A 17,347-nucleotide genomic window follows, 5' to 3' on the forward strand; every position below is an offset into this window, starting at 1 on the left:
ATAGCCCTTTGTCGCTGACTTTATTAACACGCATTTAATTTTTAATAATGGTAGAAAACGTCACGTAAGAAAAACCGTTATGTCATCTCAAATTCGTTTGGTTCGAGGAGAACGGAGGCAATGCATCAAGACCTTTGTCCTTTTCTCTGTCTCTTTCTTTCTAGGTTATATCTCAATCGCTCATAGAAATTTTGCCTAAGCGTTAGATGGTTTTGACAACATCGTCCAAAATTATTGAATCGCCGCGTACACTTCAAATAATTTTAATTTGGCTATATACAAGTTAACCCCGTAACTTAGTATCATTGAGCTTAAAATAAGAACTCGAAAAGGAGTTTCACTGTTCAAAATCGTATTACCTATTTAAGTTCAAGTAATTAAAAATTAAAAAAAGGTACAATTAAAAATAAAAGTAACTAGAATAAAAAAAATCCTTACAGTAATTAATAACCAATGTTGCTGTTTTGGCAGTAATAACGCATTTCAGGGCCAGAATAAGTAAAATAAAATTATGTACTAAAAAAAAAACATTTTGCAGACTTTGTTCATCGTAATGTCAACATTCCTGAGATGCTACGGTGTCGGAGCAAAACGCGCGAAACAGATTCTCCTGCTTTTCGTGGAGTATAGCAAATTAAGCTAAGTAAAAATAATAATTAAATTTTCTTATCCTTATGGTAATTGTGACCCGTCTACACTATTATATAAAAGAATAATTAAAAACTAAACTAAATAAAAAAAAAATTGTATATAATGTACTTCTATCAGTACCAAAATTTACCTTAGGTCGTCTTTATTCAGATGAAGTTTTTTGGTAATATTTTCGTTAGTGTACAATTGAGAAATAAAATGCCCAGATTTGCCCAATCTCCTTTAGCTCTACATACCTGCATTGTGCTGTCGTATGCGGATCGCAACGAGGCGAAATTGACAAGGACTGTCGCCTCTTGGTGCTTTCGCATTGCCACGTCCATGTCGCTGAACACTGAAACATTTTTGTGCGACATATTATTTATTAAGCTATTTTTATTATATAGATATGAGCTGCTTCAACTTATTATGATCGGAAAAGTTACAGCAACAAAGGGTGTTTTTTTTTTTAATTTTTATTGTGTTCGTTCCTTTTTTCCTTCGACATTGGGATCGAAGACTGTTCTAGGTTGGTACTCAAATATGCTACGTGGATTGCATTGTGGTCATTGTTTTTGTTTTTTTTTTTCTGTATGCAACTTCTACATTGAGCTTCTACAACCGGGTACCCACTACAATATTTTAACTATTAAGACCTGGTGACTATAGTGACTTATAGACCACAAATAATTTCAATATACTATTATTATTACTGTGCCTCGCTGCGGTGGTTTCGAGGACCTCTTAGATTTATATTTTAAAGAAACAATATTACTATATTTAAATTAAAAGATTATTAAAAAACCAACTGATCTGTGACACCTATTAAGGAAAAAAAGTTTTTGTGGGTACCTTATAAATTAATTATGATTTGGGTAACCTAATTTAATTGAACTCTTATCTTGAAAAGGGATGTTCTATTAACTATAGGTGTATTACATAAAGGTGAAATTATAAGGTTTCACAGGTTAGGAATACGTCACTTTCTGAGTATGTAACAACTTATCTATTGATTTCTCAGTCCATTTTCCAGTTATCACGAACCAAATGGTTCGTAAAGATTACAGTGTACGAGGTTACTTTTGATTCCGTATTTAGGAGCACAGTTCAAGTTGTTATTACGCGTTTTACTGCAGAGAGAGTATTGCGTTACGCTGACGACGTTGGTTGGTTCGGAACTTATATTAACAAGAGGTGTTAGTCGCAGAAAAAAGTCCTGTAACCTCAGAGAGTGGACTGGAATCGCGAGTGCAGCAGAATTATTTCGCCCCGCGAAAAATAAACGAAAATTTACGAAGCTGACCAACATTGAGCAACCTTCGTTAGTCGGAGAATCACCGCAAGAAAAAGATTTATTTATATGAAAAAAGAATGTTCAGTGAATAAAGGCTAGGCGTTAGCCTGTTAATTAAGCCAACGGTTCAAGTTATTATGACAAAAATATGTTAAAACCCGCCAACTCGCGCAGTGGCTAAAGGTCTAATCCTCTCTCACCTGAGAGAGCTCAACATTGTTATCTCACCTGGTATGAAAACTTCTTTATTCCCGAAATAGTACTTTTGTTTGTGATCAGCTGTAAATGGGTAGACTATGGCCACGACGGACGGTTCCGCGCGTCTGCATATGTAGTCGAAATCCAACATGCCCTGAAAAATGTATGGTACTTTATAAGTTTATGGATGCTTGTAGATGTCTTGATTAATCGCCGCGTTCACGAAAAATATGAATCCTACTATCAGTACAACAAAATTTAAATTCCGTCGCGTCCCTGATTGCGACGCCGCCGGTTCACCACCTTGGCTTTGCTTGCGCGCCGGTACTCTCAAAGAGTATACAAACAAGTTGACACACTATACATATATATACTCATAACACATATGCTAATAATAAAAAAGGAAAGATTTGTTAGTTTCTTTGTCTGCGAATTTTGAAAGTACTGATCTAATTTAGCAATCCTTTAACTGTGATGTAAATTGAATCCACAAGTAACATTTAATTTCAGTAATAGGATTACAGCCTGATATAATGTAATCTTGGTGCAGTATAAATAATCAAGCAGTATGGAAACTACGATCAAACGTTTAAAACAGCACTCACACGCACCGACGAAGTCCCACAGCTATTATCGCAGGATTTTAGTAGGGGGTACTGAACCCGGTCACAGCTCTGTCTAAATTTCAGGTTGCCAGAATGATCAACAACTTTCGTTAGAATAGGCACTTGATAGGTGATTTTCATTCGCCATTATAAAGCATAGACTATAAATTCTTTTATTTGCCATTTTTGAAATTCAAGGCAAAATTACGTGACTGTTTGGTTGATAAATGCTATATACTAATACTCGTTAAGAGAGTACTTGGATAACAAAATATAATTAATTAGGTACAAATTTAATTTATATTTTATTTATTAATTAACATTCCATGATTATAAATTTATTATTCCAAACATTTTTATTATATTCAGCCGACATATTTTGATTATTTTGATGTTTTTTTTAGTTATTATATAAATGAATTTGTTTAAATTAAGATTTGCATGTCATGTATTATGACTAAATATGTAAACCTACAATGTTTTATGCAAATAAAAGAATTGAATTGAATTTACTATCAAGACAATGTTATATAGATAATATATTTTCAACATGTTATTCAGACACATAGTCTGGAAAATATTGAAATTTAAAAAACGAACGGGCGGGGAAGTTTACGTCTATGAGTAAGGTATCGACTTTGCAAATATTATGCTGACATTGCGACACTAAGTAAAGGGAAATAATAATAAAATCAAAAGTATGATGACGATATACCTGGATGGCGCGGTTCTGCATGCCCCACACGATGGCCTTGGTGCGGTCGCTGAAGAGCGGCCGGGCGGTGGACAGCTGCTGGCCTAACTCAGCTCGCGTTGGCGCTTGGGAGCACACCAGGTCCAACAGTGCTGGCGTCAGATCTGGCAGGTCGATTTTTGGTGCTGGCTGTAATCAGAAATAGCGTTTTTCTTCTAATACATTGCATTATCTTTGAGTTCTAGTTTAAGACCTATCAAATATTTGACTCGCCGAATCGGGAGTGCCTGACTTTTATTGTATTGTTATAGCTTGTGAAGCATCCTTTTGGGAAAGGATTAGGAACTCTAACAATAGAATACTCAGGGTCGTCTGTGAGGTTATGCAGAGTCCTATTTCAGACTATTGGCTGTATGTTCATCGAGACTGGAACAAAAAATAAAATAAGAACCTATGACATCTGAAAATTAGTTCATTAACTATTTCAGTTAGATGTAAGTTTTAATGATATACATTTAATTATAGATCCTTTGTATATAAAAGCTGATATATGGCTTTATATGCCTCTAATAAAAAAACTTTATTATTATTATTATTATTATAAATACACACACATGAATAGTGTCAACGCCAATGACAGCAGCACGATAAAGCTGATGACTATGATGACGATGACAGTGTGGACTAACTATGTTTGTGACTAGATAGTGTGAAAAGGGCCTTATTCTATTATTCTATATTGTTTATGATCAAAAGTTTAAATACCAAAATTTGAATTAAATTAGTTTACTCCGCTGCGGTTCTTGTGTGCTACTTCAAATAACCAGCAGATACACGAACCTTAGCTAAATTCAAAAATGTTTTATTAATGTAGACCTATCACAGACACTTAGGAAGCTTACCCAGGGATTTTCTGTTATTTATTAACTCGTAAACCTCCTTCTTAAGAAGTTGCAATTTATTGGAGTGCAGTCCGACCTAAGGTCGTTCATTGACCTTGAGCATACCATTCTATAAAACGAAATTTTACAAGCATTCATTCACTGTTAGAGCTATTGAATTGTGGAATGAACTCCCCAATGAACGTTAGTCAACGTCACAATTAAAATTGCTGTCACGATCTTGAACAATAAATACTTTTATTTGTGTACTCTTACTCGTCGACATACTCATATTTGAATAGGATTTTATGGTATGCCAGAGTATATATTATTTTTTACACAGGTTAAATAAAAACTACCATAGAGCACTGGGACTTAGAAGTTCCTTTCATTAAAACTAACAACTTTTCAACATTTAGTATTAATTTATTTCATACAAAAAAAAATACTAAAATTATTAAAGTGACATTACACTGTAAATCCAAATACATGTGCTGGTTTAAACAGCCATTATAATCCACTGTACCTGTTGCCAATCACTACTTTAAGTGTCTTATTGTCTTTGTCTAAAAAGATAAATAAATAGAAATAAATAAAATTACTCTATTTTTTTGCTTTGTTTGAGACAGAATATAGCTGTCATTCTCCTCACGCGCCGAGTGCGAGCGAGATTGCAGTACAAACTACACTCACCGCGGGTTCAGGTTTCGGCAGCTGCTTGGGAGCGTAGTCGAGCTGGTGGTCCGGCGGGATGGGCGCGTGGCCGAGAGCGAGACGGACTATAGCTGTCATGTTGCTCTCTGGGCCGAACACGTACATTGGGATGCGAAGGCGATGACCGACTTCACGCATTTGTCTAAAAAAAACAAAAAAAAAATGATTTTGCAGTTTTATTAATTGAAATAAATACCAATCTCACTTTGAATATAAAATATAAAGATAAATATTTATTATAACGATTCTTATAAAAATGATTATTTATTGCACAAAACAAAAAATATTAAATAAAGACAAATTCAACTTTCATACCATTGTATTCTGTCTGTCTTTTTTTTTATCCTTCATCTGTATTTTTATTTGTGTGCAAATAAATAAATATAATTTAAAAATACCCACAATATTATAGTTTAAGTATAATTTCACTAATCAGAACTTCCAATCCAATGCACTTTTCATTTACAATGCATAATCATATCGATCAAATACTGATACAAAATTGAATGGATTTATCGTGAGTATCGTGTACCGAGCCGTATACATAACTAGCTAAGACGCGATGACAAATGTCAAAACGGGCCTGATACTTTTGACACGCTTTATATTAGCTTCACCTGTATGTATGTTTGTATGTAACCGACCACTTTGAGCTCGATTTTGTACCACTTTGAACGGTCAGATTTCTTTCAAACTTTGTAGACATAGGGTGCTTTTTAAGATATTATCAAAATAATATTCACTCTACTCATATCTGTCAATAAAATATTTATAACTATTGACACCATGCACCCCACGCTTTTTTTACAATAAAATATATTTTTTTTATTCACACTATTATTAATTTATATCTATTGAAATTTTTAACACTATTCTTAATTAAAATTTATTTTCTATTTTTTAGTTCGGTTTTCTATAAAAAGCGTGTTTTTTAGTTTTTTTTAAACTATTATTTTATTACCATAGTAACTACCATCATTCCTATTGTGGTTTTGTGGGTATGTTTGTTTCTTTTTTATTCAATAAAAGTGTATTCATTCATTCATTCATTCACCTTAGTCCCTCCTGGTAGTTGGGTCCACCGCGCCGTACGAAGATGGTGACGTTGTACTGCAGCAATGCGTCCTTGTACGTCTCGATCGCGGTGATGATGCCGCGGAAGGTGTCCGCAACGTTGGTGAAGTTGGCTATACCGCCGCCGATGATGAGAACCTGAAGGGGTACAAAATTCAAAATATTTAAAATTCATTACACAGCGATAAGGCCGCCTATTGTATTCTACTCCAGTCTTTGCGGTAAGGGAAATAAAGGACAAATACAGAGAAACACAACTTTATTGTACACTTAAAACTCTTGATTTGTACAGCACTGTGTACATATAAAGAGCCGACGGCCGTGTGGCGCAGTGGGCAGCGACCCTCCTTTCTGTGACCAAGGCCGTGGGTTCGATTCCCACAACTGGAAAAGATTTGTGTAATGAACATGATTTTTTTCAGTGTCTGACTATTTGTCTGTATATTATAAGTTTATATGTATATCTATATATATAAAAGAGAAAGTGTGTGGGTATGTTCCATATAGGCTCCGAAGCGGCTGGACCGATTTTAATGAAACTTTCAGGGAATCTCCGGATTGACCTGGCGAGTAATCCTGTACAGTTTGGTGACGATCGGAGCATTCCTATTTTTGAACTGTCAAACTGTCAAATACAGCTTTTATTTACTATGATGATATTCTATTATTGGGTGCACATGGGTGTAGATAATGATCTTCATCCGCTCGAGAAGAGAATAGAAGAGAATGAATACGGAGAGAAATAAATGATTTAATATATTATGAAACTTAAATTAAAAATTTAATGATGTAAGTTTATTGTTTAAATAAAATAAAGCAAAATCTAGCCAGGCGGATTGGACTGGGTACGCTAGTTATTCATAAAAATATTCATCAGTCATCTTAGTACCCATAACACAAGCTACGCTTACTTAGGGGCTGGATGGCGATGTGTGCATTGTCGTAGTATATTTATTTATAATTGTTATAATAAATAATTTCTTCATTGGTCCGACTAATAAAACAGGCCTACTTGGAAAAATTAAAAAATTTAAACATTTTTCTTTTATTACAAGCTGGTAAGCGATCATCATCATCATACCAACCCATCACTGGCCCACTGCAGAGCACTGGTCTCCTCCCACAATGAGAGAGGGGTAAGGCAATCCCTACTAATATTATAAATGTCAATGTAAGTTTGTTTGTTACGCTTTCACGCAAAAACTACTTAACCGATTCTCATGAAACTTCATACACATATTCTTTGATGTGTTAGAAGTAATATAGGATACTTTTTATCCCGTCATTAAGCTCGGTTCCTTTGGAAGAGGGGATGAAAGTGTTTGATGATTGTACACCATAACTCCGACAAATTATAACCGTTTTAAATTTTAAAAAAAATGTACTATAGAGGTTATAATATGTGTTTAATTTTGCCCTAACTTTGTGATGAATGTGGTTGGAGATAGAGGACAGAACTCATCAGCGGACAGCAGCAAATCCCTCATTTAAGGCTAAGCGATACTGAATACTTTAAAAACAAACTCAAACGCAGACGAAGTCGCGGGCAACAGCTAGTAATATTATAAATATAGTTCGCATTTAACGTTAAATAAAACTATCGGTTGGAAGTTTGTTCTACAAGACTACATCATTACTTATGAGGAAAACTACGTGAGGAAACCTGCATGCCTAAAAGTTCTCCATGATGTTCCGAAAGCGTGTTAATTCCACACACTTGGCCAGCGTGACAGACTGCGGCATAAACTCTTCTATGTATAGGACAGAAGAATCATATTTTGTAGAAGGCCGGAAATAGCTCATAGATATCAGAATTGTATTTCGGTAATACTTGTCGTATCTCCATTTGCACTTAGCTTTGTTTTTTTTTATTAATATATCTATATTTTATTATATGTGTTTGTATTTATTTCTATATTATTTTTATTTGTATTAGCTATTTATGTATTATTTTTGTATATAGTTGATGAAGTTTATGTTATGACATATTTTAAAAAATTGCACTATCCCGTTTCCATAATCATTTTCTTCTTTCATAAAGGGTTGTCTGGAGGAGATCGCTTAAAGAACGATAAGACCGCCTTTGCGCATTTTAATTTTTCTTGTATTTCTGTTTTCAATATATATTTTATATCTTTAAACAAGCAATTCTTGTTTATATATTGTAATTGGAATTTTGGAATCGGCTCCAACGACTTTTATGAAATTTAGTATACAGGGGGTTTCGGGGGCGATAAATCGATCTAGCTAGGATTCATTTTCAGAAAATGTCATTTTATTTGTGTTTTCCGGTAATAACCGATTTGGTGCAGACGAAGTTGCACGGGTCAGCTAGTTATCTATATCTCTTAATTGAGTGCAATAAAGAATTTATCTATCTATCTATATTATTTCACCAATTTTCTGAATTGCCCCCTTATGGTAACACACCTTGCCGCTCTGGTGCCGATCCCTGCACATGAGGCTGAAGATGGTCTTCGCGTAGTCAGCTGTTTGACTCTCCGTCGGCGCTCCGGAGTACTCCCCGTAGTTGGCCAGCTCGGACGCACCTCCCAGAGCGCACACTGTGTCCGTGTACACAACGGACGCTCCGCCACCGGCCACCATGGTCCAGATGCGACCAGACTTGTTCAGGACTGTTAACTGGAAGAGGAGAAATGTTTTTCTTGAATAAATTATACCGTTCAAACCCGATGCAGGCCTGACAATTAGTAAAATTATTTTTTAATACAAATAAATATTAAAAAGCAAACTGCCATAATTTCATAACCAACCCATTATGTGCCCAATACAGGGCACGGGTCTTCTCTCACAGAGGGCTTCTCACATGAGAAGGGGGTTAAGGCCGTAGTCCACCACAGCCCAGTGCGGATTGGTGGACTCCACATACCTTTGAGAGAAAATTTTACCTTTCGCTTTATTGTACGTTTGCAGATAAACAAGACACTAATAATAGAAAAAAGGTATTTAATACATTGAAAGTTTTATTAAAACGCATTATCTACTTATTCATTATTGGAAAACAAAGTTTCACTCAACATTAAAATTTGAGATTTTTTTACAATTGAATCATTTAAATCACCGGAATGAGCCCGCAGACTTTGACAATTGAAAGTGTACACTGTCAAACGTTTTTTTGAAAAAACAAAAATGTTATTTTCCTTGTTTGTGATGATGTGCGCGCGTATATTAAAAATTTAATCTCATTTTTCCGCAACGCACCAAAAGAAGTATAACTTCAAAAACCTATTCCTTGGGTTTATTTGCGTTAAATTAACCTAATTTGCGTTGAGGATAAAAAAAAATAAACTCACCTTGAGACTCGCACCGCTTTTCGCGTCCAGATCAGCGATATGCGCCTCCTCTGGGTAAGCGTCCCTTCCGAATGGGGGTGGGAAGGTCACCGCGCCCCAATTCTTGGCGCAAATGAAGTCAGCCGTTTGATCCAACTTGGCGGCCAAGTCCAACAAATAGACCCGTTCGTTGGTCACAACAACAGGGTTTATTTCCATATAAGTGAAGTACAGGTCCACGAATACTCGGTACAGGGAGGTGATGAATGTTGTTAATATCCTGGAAAATATCAATGAAATAAAATTTAACATTTTATTAACATCTCCGAAACGTCCCTTGCTATTGAAATAAATCGCGAAGTGTGATAAATAGAGTATTTATTAGTAGTAATGCTGTGTACGATGTTTTCGTTGTTGGGTGCCCCTAAACCCTCTCGCTACACTCAGGATTTTAGATGCAACGCCCTCGTTACGGAACAATAATCTTGTTTTAGATATCTTTGCTTAGCCAACTGGTGATTGGTTTGGCTATTTTTATTTATTATTTTTATTTAAGTAAGCGCTTTTAAAATGTTAGTTTTTCTGTTTGTAGTGATTTCACCAACACAGGTCCGGAAGGCCTATAATGTAAGTGTATTTTTTTGCTGTATATTTTATTTCTTTGCTGGATTTTCTGGAAGGGATCGCTTTTTGCGATAAGGCCACGCATTATATCTGTGTGTTATAATATATTGTGTTATTATTGTTTATAGTTTCCTTGCTTTTTGTGTACAATCAAGTGTATTTCAATCATTCAGTTTGAATGAATGAATGACTTTTATTGAACACCACAAAATACACAAAAAAGAAAAGTGTACAACGTATACAAGTAACAAAAAAATGGAAAGAAGCATTCGTTACTTTGCGGACGTCCCTCAGTGATAAATATGCTGAATCCATACTTATATTGTAAATGCGAATGCGGGTTCAGCCAACCGGTCGAGATAAATTGGACCCGGAATAGCATCAAGAATTGGCCTATCAAATGCAATAAAAAAAACACTTCAACCGGTGATTCCAGAGATTAGCGCGTTCAAACAAAAAAATAAAAAAACTCTCAAACTTTATTTTTAGCAGAATAGATATCGATTGATATAAGAATCGATAAGTTTTTATCTATTGCCAACAACTACGCCGGCGGGGCTTAGTGTGATAATATAACAATGTAAAGGATTATGATTGCGTGCATTTGATATTTGATTTTTTTTCGTAATTACTTTTTATCGGAATCAAAATTTAATGCACTCTAATGGAACATCCACTTTAGTGATATAATCATACATATAAATTCGATAGTGACTTTGTCTGTATGTCCTACTTTCACGCAGCAATGGGCCGACAGCTTTTGCATCGCCATTGGTACAAAATTTGAATACCCACAGTAGTCATATAATACAATTATAACTTTTATGATTTGTACAATACTGGGTTGGTTGGTTTGTCATACTTTCATGCATTAACGAACTGGTAGTATTTGCATCGTCAATGGTACGTTGTTATGCCTAGTAGCTTTATGACAAAATTACGTTGTTCATTCGCAGTTCGTAGTAGTTTAAAAGCATTCCAAAAGATGGCACTGATAAATTTGTTCAGAGTTGTTTAAAAGCATTCCAAGAGATGGCGCTGATAAATTTGCTCAAAGTAGTTTAAAGGCATTCCAAGAGATGACGCTGAAGATTTGTTGAATTTTATTTTACTAACCTTTTAACTGTAGCTGATTTTACATTCTTCAATAGAGATCGGTCAATTTCTTCGCCAGTGGGGAAAGTGTCCACGGGCACCTGGAATAATATATAATGTACAATAAAAAGCCGAGAATATTTAATATCATGATGATCTGCGGATCGCAATACATATTTTGTGGTCACTCATCCTCTACACAGCTAACATACATACAAATTTATCTTCTGCCACAGCTTTATCTATCAGCATTTAGCTTTATCTATAATCTCAGAGCATTGGCGAACAAGTGGAAATAATATCCAAACAAAATATGTTTCCGAATAATGATAAACGGGGGTAAACTTGTCCTAGGGCGGCCGATAGGCGCAGTGACCCTGCCTTCTGAGTCCAAGGCCGTGGGTTCGATTCCCACAACTGGAAAATGTGCGTGTGATGAACAAGAATCAGTGTCTGGGAGTTTGTCTCTATTTTATAAGTATTTATGTATATTATTCATAAAAATATTCATTATTCATCTTAGCACCCATAATACAAGCTACGCTTGCTTTAAGGCTAGATGGCGATGTGTGTATTGTCATAGTATATTTATTTATTATTATTTAATTCCATGTTCCCCTGCTTTAGCAGGTTGACAAGTCAATTTTATCCCCTGTCAGGGGATATAATCGGGGGATGTAATTTTAGTCTCCTGTCTGATCTAGCCTCTATGCTGGGTGTGGTATCTGGCGACTAAGACAATACGTGCTTGTTAGTATACCCTTTCAAATAAAAAATAATTATTAAAATTGGTTCAAATTTAACGGAGCTATGAAGTAAAATTTAAATCCGTTCAGTAGTTTTCACGTGATGCCCGGACAGACAGACAGACAGACAAAAATTAAACAAGAGGAGAACGAGCGGGGATCCTCTGCTACTGATGCAGTGGCCATTTCGTAACGTTTTAGTTGCACCAGTTTTAAATCAAATCCGATCATATCACGCTTGCCATCGCTCCTGGTTAATATTATAACACGTGCTAGTAATAGTTAAAGCCAGATAACCCGCATTGATCGCTTCTAAGTAGGCCGCCTTTTGTATTCTACTCCAGTCTTTGTGTTTCTCTCTATTCCTTCTCTATTTTCCTAACTGTGTAGTGGTGTACAAATTAAGAGTTTTTTTAATAAATTTATTGTTGCTACGCAGTGGCTTGCACTTCATATGTGCACAAAGGGACTGCCTACCCTACTATTTTTTCCCACTCGTGTAGGTGTTTTCTATAGGAGTGGTGATCTTTAAATTATGATGATGACGATGACGATGATGAAGATAGAGCAGCGGTATACTCACGTCAAGTCTAAGCGCCAGAGCGTCGACGTCGCCGACGTCAACGCCGCCCTGGTGGTGGAACATGATGGTGTCGGAGCGGCGTCCGGAGTGGATGCAAAGGTACATCTCCTCACTCTGCAAATTGAAAAAAACAAACACGACTTTAATTCTTGCGTTTATGTGTCACGTTACAGACTAAGCGTTAAAACCCTACTTATGTTGTTGCTTAGACTTCGCTGTCCGTCCGTCTGTATGTGTGTCCGTCTGTCACCAGGCTGTATCTCAAGAACCATGACAGTTAGAAAAAACCTAATAAAGTAATTTTTTAAGGGGCTCCCATAAAACAGACATGGTTTTTTTCCGTGCTCGTACGCGAGTCCTACTCGCATTTGGCCGTTTTTTTTTATTTTTTTGATATCATCGATGCATATAAGGATTAAGGACTCTTTTTTTAAACTCGAGAACTCTTCACAGTTATATGTGTGAGGAACATTAATGTTTTTCAGTGTCTGGGTTTTATCATTACTTTATAAGTATTTATGTCTCTAAGACTTATCTGTGAAACCTAACAGTTATTGAGTAAACCATTGTCATAGTTATTACTGAAATCAGATACAGCCCTAACATCACATGCAGTATTAAAATCTAGTGACTCCTGTCACTTTATTATGTACGTACTATTAGAATGTTTTGAATTCGTTTGTATATAAAAAAATAAATGTACGTATGCATCCACTAAACTTTACTTCAACTGTATTTCGTATTACCGTTACACGTTTTATAATTTATTATTTAATGATTTTATGTTGACTTATTTGGCATATGTATTTATGCTTTATTATGTATGGTTTATTTATTTTTCTGTGTTATATAATGCATACATACAAACTTTTATTCTAAGACCTACTGCTTTGCATCGCACGACCGTTGCCCGACTCCTAAACGTCGCGTTGTAGCTTGAGCGTGATATTATAAACACACATTCGGTAAAAGTTTTAACTCTGTCTATTACGGTTCATGAGATATAGCCCACGGACAGACGGACAGCCTGTGGACGCTTAATAACGACGTCCCTTAGGGTACATAACCCTTTAAAAAAATCATATGGTCATCAAAGCAATGACTTGTAAAAGCGGTCACTAATAAAGTGAACAGAATGCTGTATAAAAAAAAAACATCTTACATCAGCAGGTGTTGAAATTATCAAATCCATTTACGTTTTATACAATTAACATCTATGTAAAAGCCGATAGTACTTTAGACTTTGTTGAGTGGAGTGATGGCTGATGTAGTTCACATCTGTGACAACAGATGGCGCTATAGTTAAGATAGATCGCGCTATTGACAGACCTGGTGGAAGTGAAAGTCGTTGGAAGTATTTAAAGCGGCCGGTGACGCTTTCGAAAAGCGGCGACTAACTCTTGCTAGTATGTTTGGACATCTGCACTGAGCACTGCAGCTGTCGCTTTCTCTCAACCCATAAATTTATAAGCAAGAAAGAGATGAGTATATCACACACTTTCAAGTTTGTTGAATGGTTCAGTGACGAAACTCCTTAGCTATCCAGAAGCGGAGCCGACCTTCTTATAGTCACAGAAGTACTTCAGCTGATGATTTCTAACCTGCCTATTACTACATGAATTCGAAAGAGAAGGAGAAGGAATCATAACTCTTATTCTTCTTCTTCTGTATGAGGTGGAAAGAGAGGGGAATATCTCACTTACAGGCTCGTGTTTGACGAACGGTTCGACGACGAACCTCCTCAGCTTTCCGGAAGCGGCGCCGACCTTCTGATCCTTGTTCGTGTGTTCGGAGAGCCAGCGACGTACTTCGGCGGCTGTCTTGTTTACCCCCACCAGGCCGAGTTTGCCCCGGCGCTTTATCAGCTGATCTGGCTTAACCACCAATTGCTGGGGAGGAATAAAAACGATATTAAGTAAAGTTAAATACTTACTATACGAAATCTCAAAGAGCTCGTCCTGGGATGCATTACCATATATGTTTCTATTATTTGCGCATAAGTTTTACAAGGCTTTAGTTTGCATCCGGATTGTTTTAATTTATAAATAAGAAATTGAAAACACCAAAGACTTTCAATAAACTGTACATTATTCTACTAGTCAAGCCCTTTCATTTCATACCCATATCGAGAAAGTTGTGAAGAACTTATGTAATCCGCCATCTTGTGGCGGCGGCAGCTAAGAACACTCTCGGCAAATTCACCTTTCAAACAAAACAAAATCCATTCGGGAATTACGATACCATAGACACACACTCACGCACGCACGCACGTACGCACACAAACGCTTACACACTCACAAGCTCAATCACACACACACACACACACACACACACACACACGCCTGCTCAATCACACACTCACACACACACACAAACACACACACACACTCACACACCCACACGCCATGCTTATTAGCCAAACAGCTTCAGCTGTTTTTCAGGATGAAGCATAAATGGTTTTTTTTTCAGAATACCGTTGAGGGCTTCCGCGCATTCTGCTCATCATTGATGCTGCTCTTTTTCTCATACACTACTCATAAACTACTGGTACATAAACATTAAAAAGTGTAGCTTAATGTCACAACACATAAAGTTCACATTCCAATGCTTGGATTTCAGCCGTTATAAGTCTTATAACGTACCTCTTTTGTCAGCCACGGATTCTTTCCGAGCTCGTCCTCCCATATTGTCCCCTGTTCGAAGACGGCGAACCGGCATGGCACTAACGCAGTACCCGACGCTATATGCCTGCAAACAGAGCACAAACCAGATGAAAAAATTGCTAAGACTTAACAATAATTCATTGCAAAGTCAACATCTCCTAGGGATGTTCCGGTGACGCACCGAAACGTGCGTAAAGAGAACATTACGGTCATAACTTCTTTCGCCAACTTAATCCTAAAGCTACTAGTGGATTCAACCAAACAAACTCTTTTGCTTTATACTGCTTTATAATATTACTAGCTGTTGCCCGCGACTTCGTCTGCGTTTGATTTTGTTTTTAAAGTATTCAGTATCGCTAAGCTTTAAATGAGTATAGTAGTATATATATATAACATGTGACTGCCAATTAATTATAGACAAATAATTTGAAATAAAATAAAATTGCGACTATAATTAAAGATCTAAGCTATCCTATCTCTTAAGTTGGAGCAGACTGCTCACGGTGTGCCAATTTAATTTTAAATCGGATAAGCAGTTTAGGAGTCCATCGCGGACAAACATCGTGACAGGAGATTTATATATATTAAGATTTATTTATTTATTTAGAATACTTTATTGCACAAACTTAGAAACAATACAAGAAACACACAAGAAAAGAAAAAATAAGTAAAATTAAAAACATTAAAAAAAAATAATAATAAAAAAAGTTAAGATTGTGTTTATGAGTAGGTAGTATTAGTACAAAAGATTGTATTACTATGAGGTACATACATTTGTTTATTATATAAAATAACATATATATATATATATTTTTTTTTTTTTTTTCTTTTCTTGTGTGTTTCTTGTATTGTTTCTAAGTTTGTGCAATAAAGTATTCTCAATAAATAAATAAATAATATTATAAAGCAGTATAAAGCAAAAGAGTTTGTTTGGTTGAATCCACTAGTAGCTTTAGATTTAAGTTGGCGAAAGAAGTTATGACCGTCCCATAACAATTATGTAAACACACACACACTTGACGTTTCAAAAGTGCTTGTATTAGGCCTACTTGAAATAAATGAATTTTGAATTTTTGACACACGTGTGAACGCTTCATAAGTGCCTGTGATAGGCCGACATGAATAAAGAAATTTCGAAATTCGAATTTGTATTAAAGACTTAACATCTGATTTCGAGGTGGCTACTGCTTTTGAAATCTTTTTTACTAACATTCCTATCTCCACCACTAAATCATTGAACTCTTCACCAGATATTGCTCTCTCTATCTCGCTAAAGTAGTACAATGGTTTGAAGCTAATAATTTGGTTTTAAATGAAAATAAAACTAAGTGCATAAAATTCACATTACCAAATGTTAAACATGTAAAAACCACTATACTACTTAATAATGAGGAATTGAATCCGGTGGATACAACAGTATTTCTAGGAATAACGTTAGATGCTAAACTTCAATGGGGCCCTCATGTAAGTAATTTATCGACCAGGCTTAGTTCTGCTGCCTATGCAGTAAAGAAGATACGCCACCTGACAGACATAGAAACTGCTAGGCTAGTCTATTTTAGTTACTTTCACAGCATTATGTCATATGGAATTTTACTATGGGGTAATGCTGCTGATATTGGTACTATTTTCGTGCTGCAGAAGAAGGCTGTTCGTGCGATCTATAAAATGGGTCCGAGAGAGTCATTGAAAGATAAATTTAAAGATGTTGAAATAATGGCACTCTATAGCCAATACATATTTGAAAATTTAATGTATGTTCACAAAAATATATCAAAATTTAAAAGAAAATGTGACTGCAATAATTTGAACGTTAGAAGGAAAAATAAACTTGCAGTGCAGTACACTAGACTACACAAAATAAGCAATTCATTTAAAGGAAATTGTATACAATTTTACAATAAATTACCGGTTGATATCTTGGGGATGTCACTAAAGAAGTTCATAGTTTGTATTAAGCGAAAAGTCCTATTAAAGTATAAAGGATTACGTAAACGATAAAAAAGCTTGGGTGTAAACAATTGCTCTAACCAGGTTGCTTCTTAAATATTTTCTAATGACAATGTGAGATGGTGATAACAAAAAGAACACCCAGCTAAGTTTGTTGTGGGCTTCTTCTTAGACCAGGGCGCGATTGGAACCCTCGTAGCTTTAGTTTTAAGTTTACGATTGTAGTTATCGCCATCGCTACTCACTGCTATGTACACATTTTGTATATAATAACGCATCAAAAGTGCCATCTATGTGCCTATT

At 35.8% G+C, this 17,347-nt stretch overlaps 1 protein-coding gene across 2 annotated transcripts in view; it reads right to left on the bottom strand.

Annotated features, from left to right (window-relative positions):
• LOC120635481 (ATP-citrate synthase) overlaps positions 1 to 17,347 on the bottom strand; it is an 83,177-nt gene that overhangs the window by 26,640 nt on the left and 39,190 nt on the right. For both annotated transcript variants that reach the window (XM_039906504.1, XM_039906505.1), the window contains exons 3-13: positions 15,074 to 15,179; positions 14,135 to 14,320; positions 12,432 to 12,545; positions 11,124 to 11,203; positions 9,405 to 9,663; positions 8,521 to 8,733; positions 6,071 to 6,228; positions 4,996 to 5,158; positions 3,443 to 3,610; positions 2,153 to 2,276; positions 888 to 985 (exon numbers count right to left, since the gene is read on the bottom strand). In XM_039906504.1, the coding sequence (XP_039762438.1) occupies positions 888 to 985; positions 2,153 to 2,276; positions 3,443 to 3,610; positions 4,996 to 5,158; positions 6,071 to 6,228; positions 8,521 to 8,733; positions 9,405 to 9,663; positions 11,124 to 11,203; positions 12,432 to 12,545; positions 14,135 to 14,320; positions 15,074 to 15,179 (1,669 nt within the window). The remainder of the gene's footprint in view (positions 1 to 887; positions 986 to 2,152; positions 2,277 to 3,442; positions 3,611 to 4,995; positions 5,159 to 6,070; positions 6,229 to 8,520; positions 8,734 to 9,404; positions 9,664 to 11,123; positions 11,204 to 12,431; positions 12,546 to 14,134; positions 14,321 to 15,073; positions 15,180 to 17,347) is intronic.

Source organism: Pararge aegeria, chromosome 26 (assembly GCF_905163445.1).
Source record: "Pararge aegeria chromosome 26, ilParAegt1.1, whole genome shotgun sequence".
Classification (NCBI taxonomy): Eukaryota; Metazoa; Arthropoda; class Insecta; order Lepidoptera; family Nymphalidae; genus Pararge; species Pararge aegeria.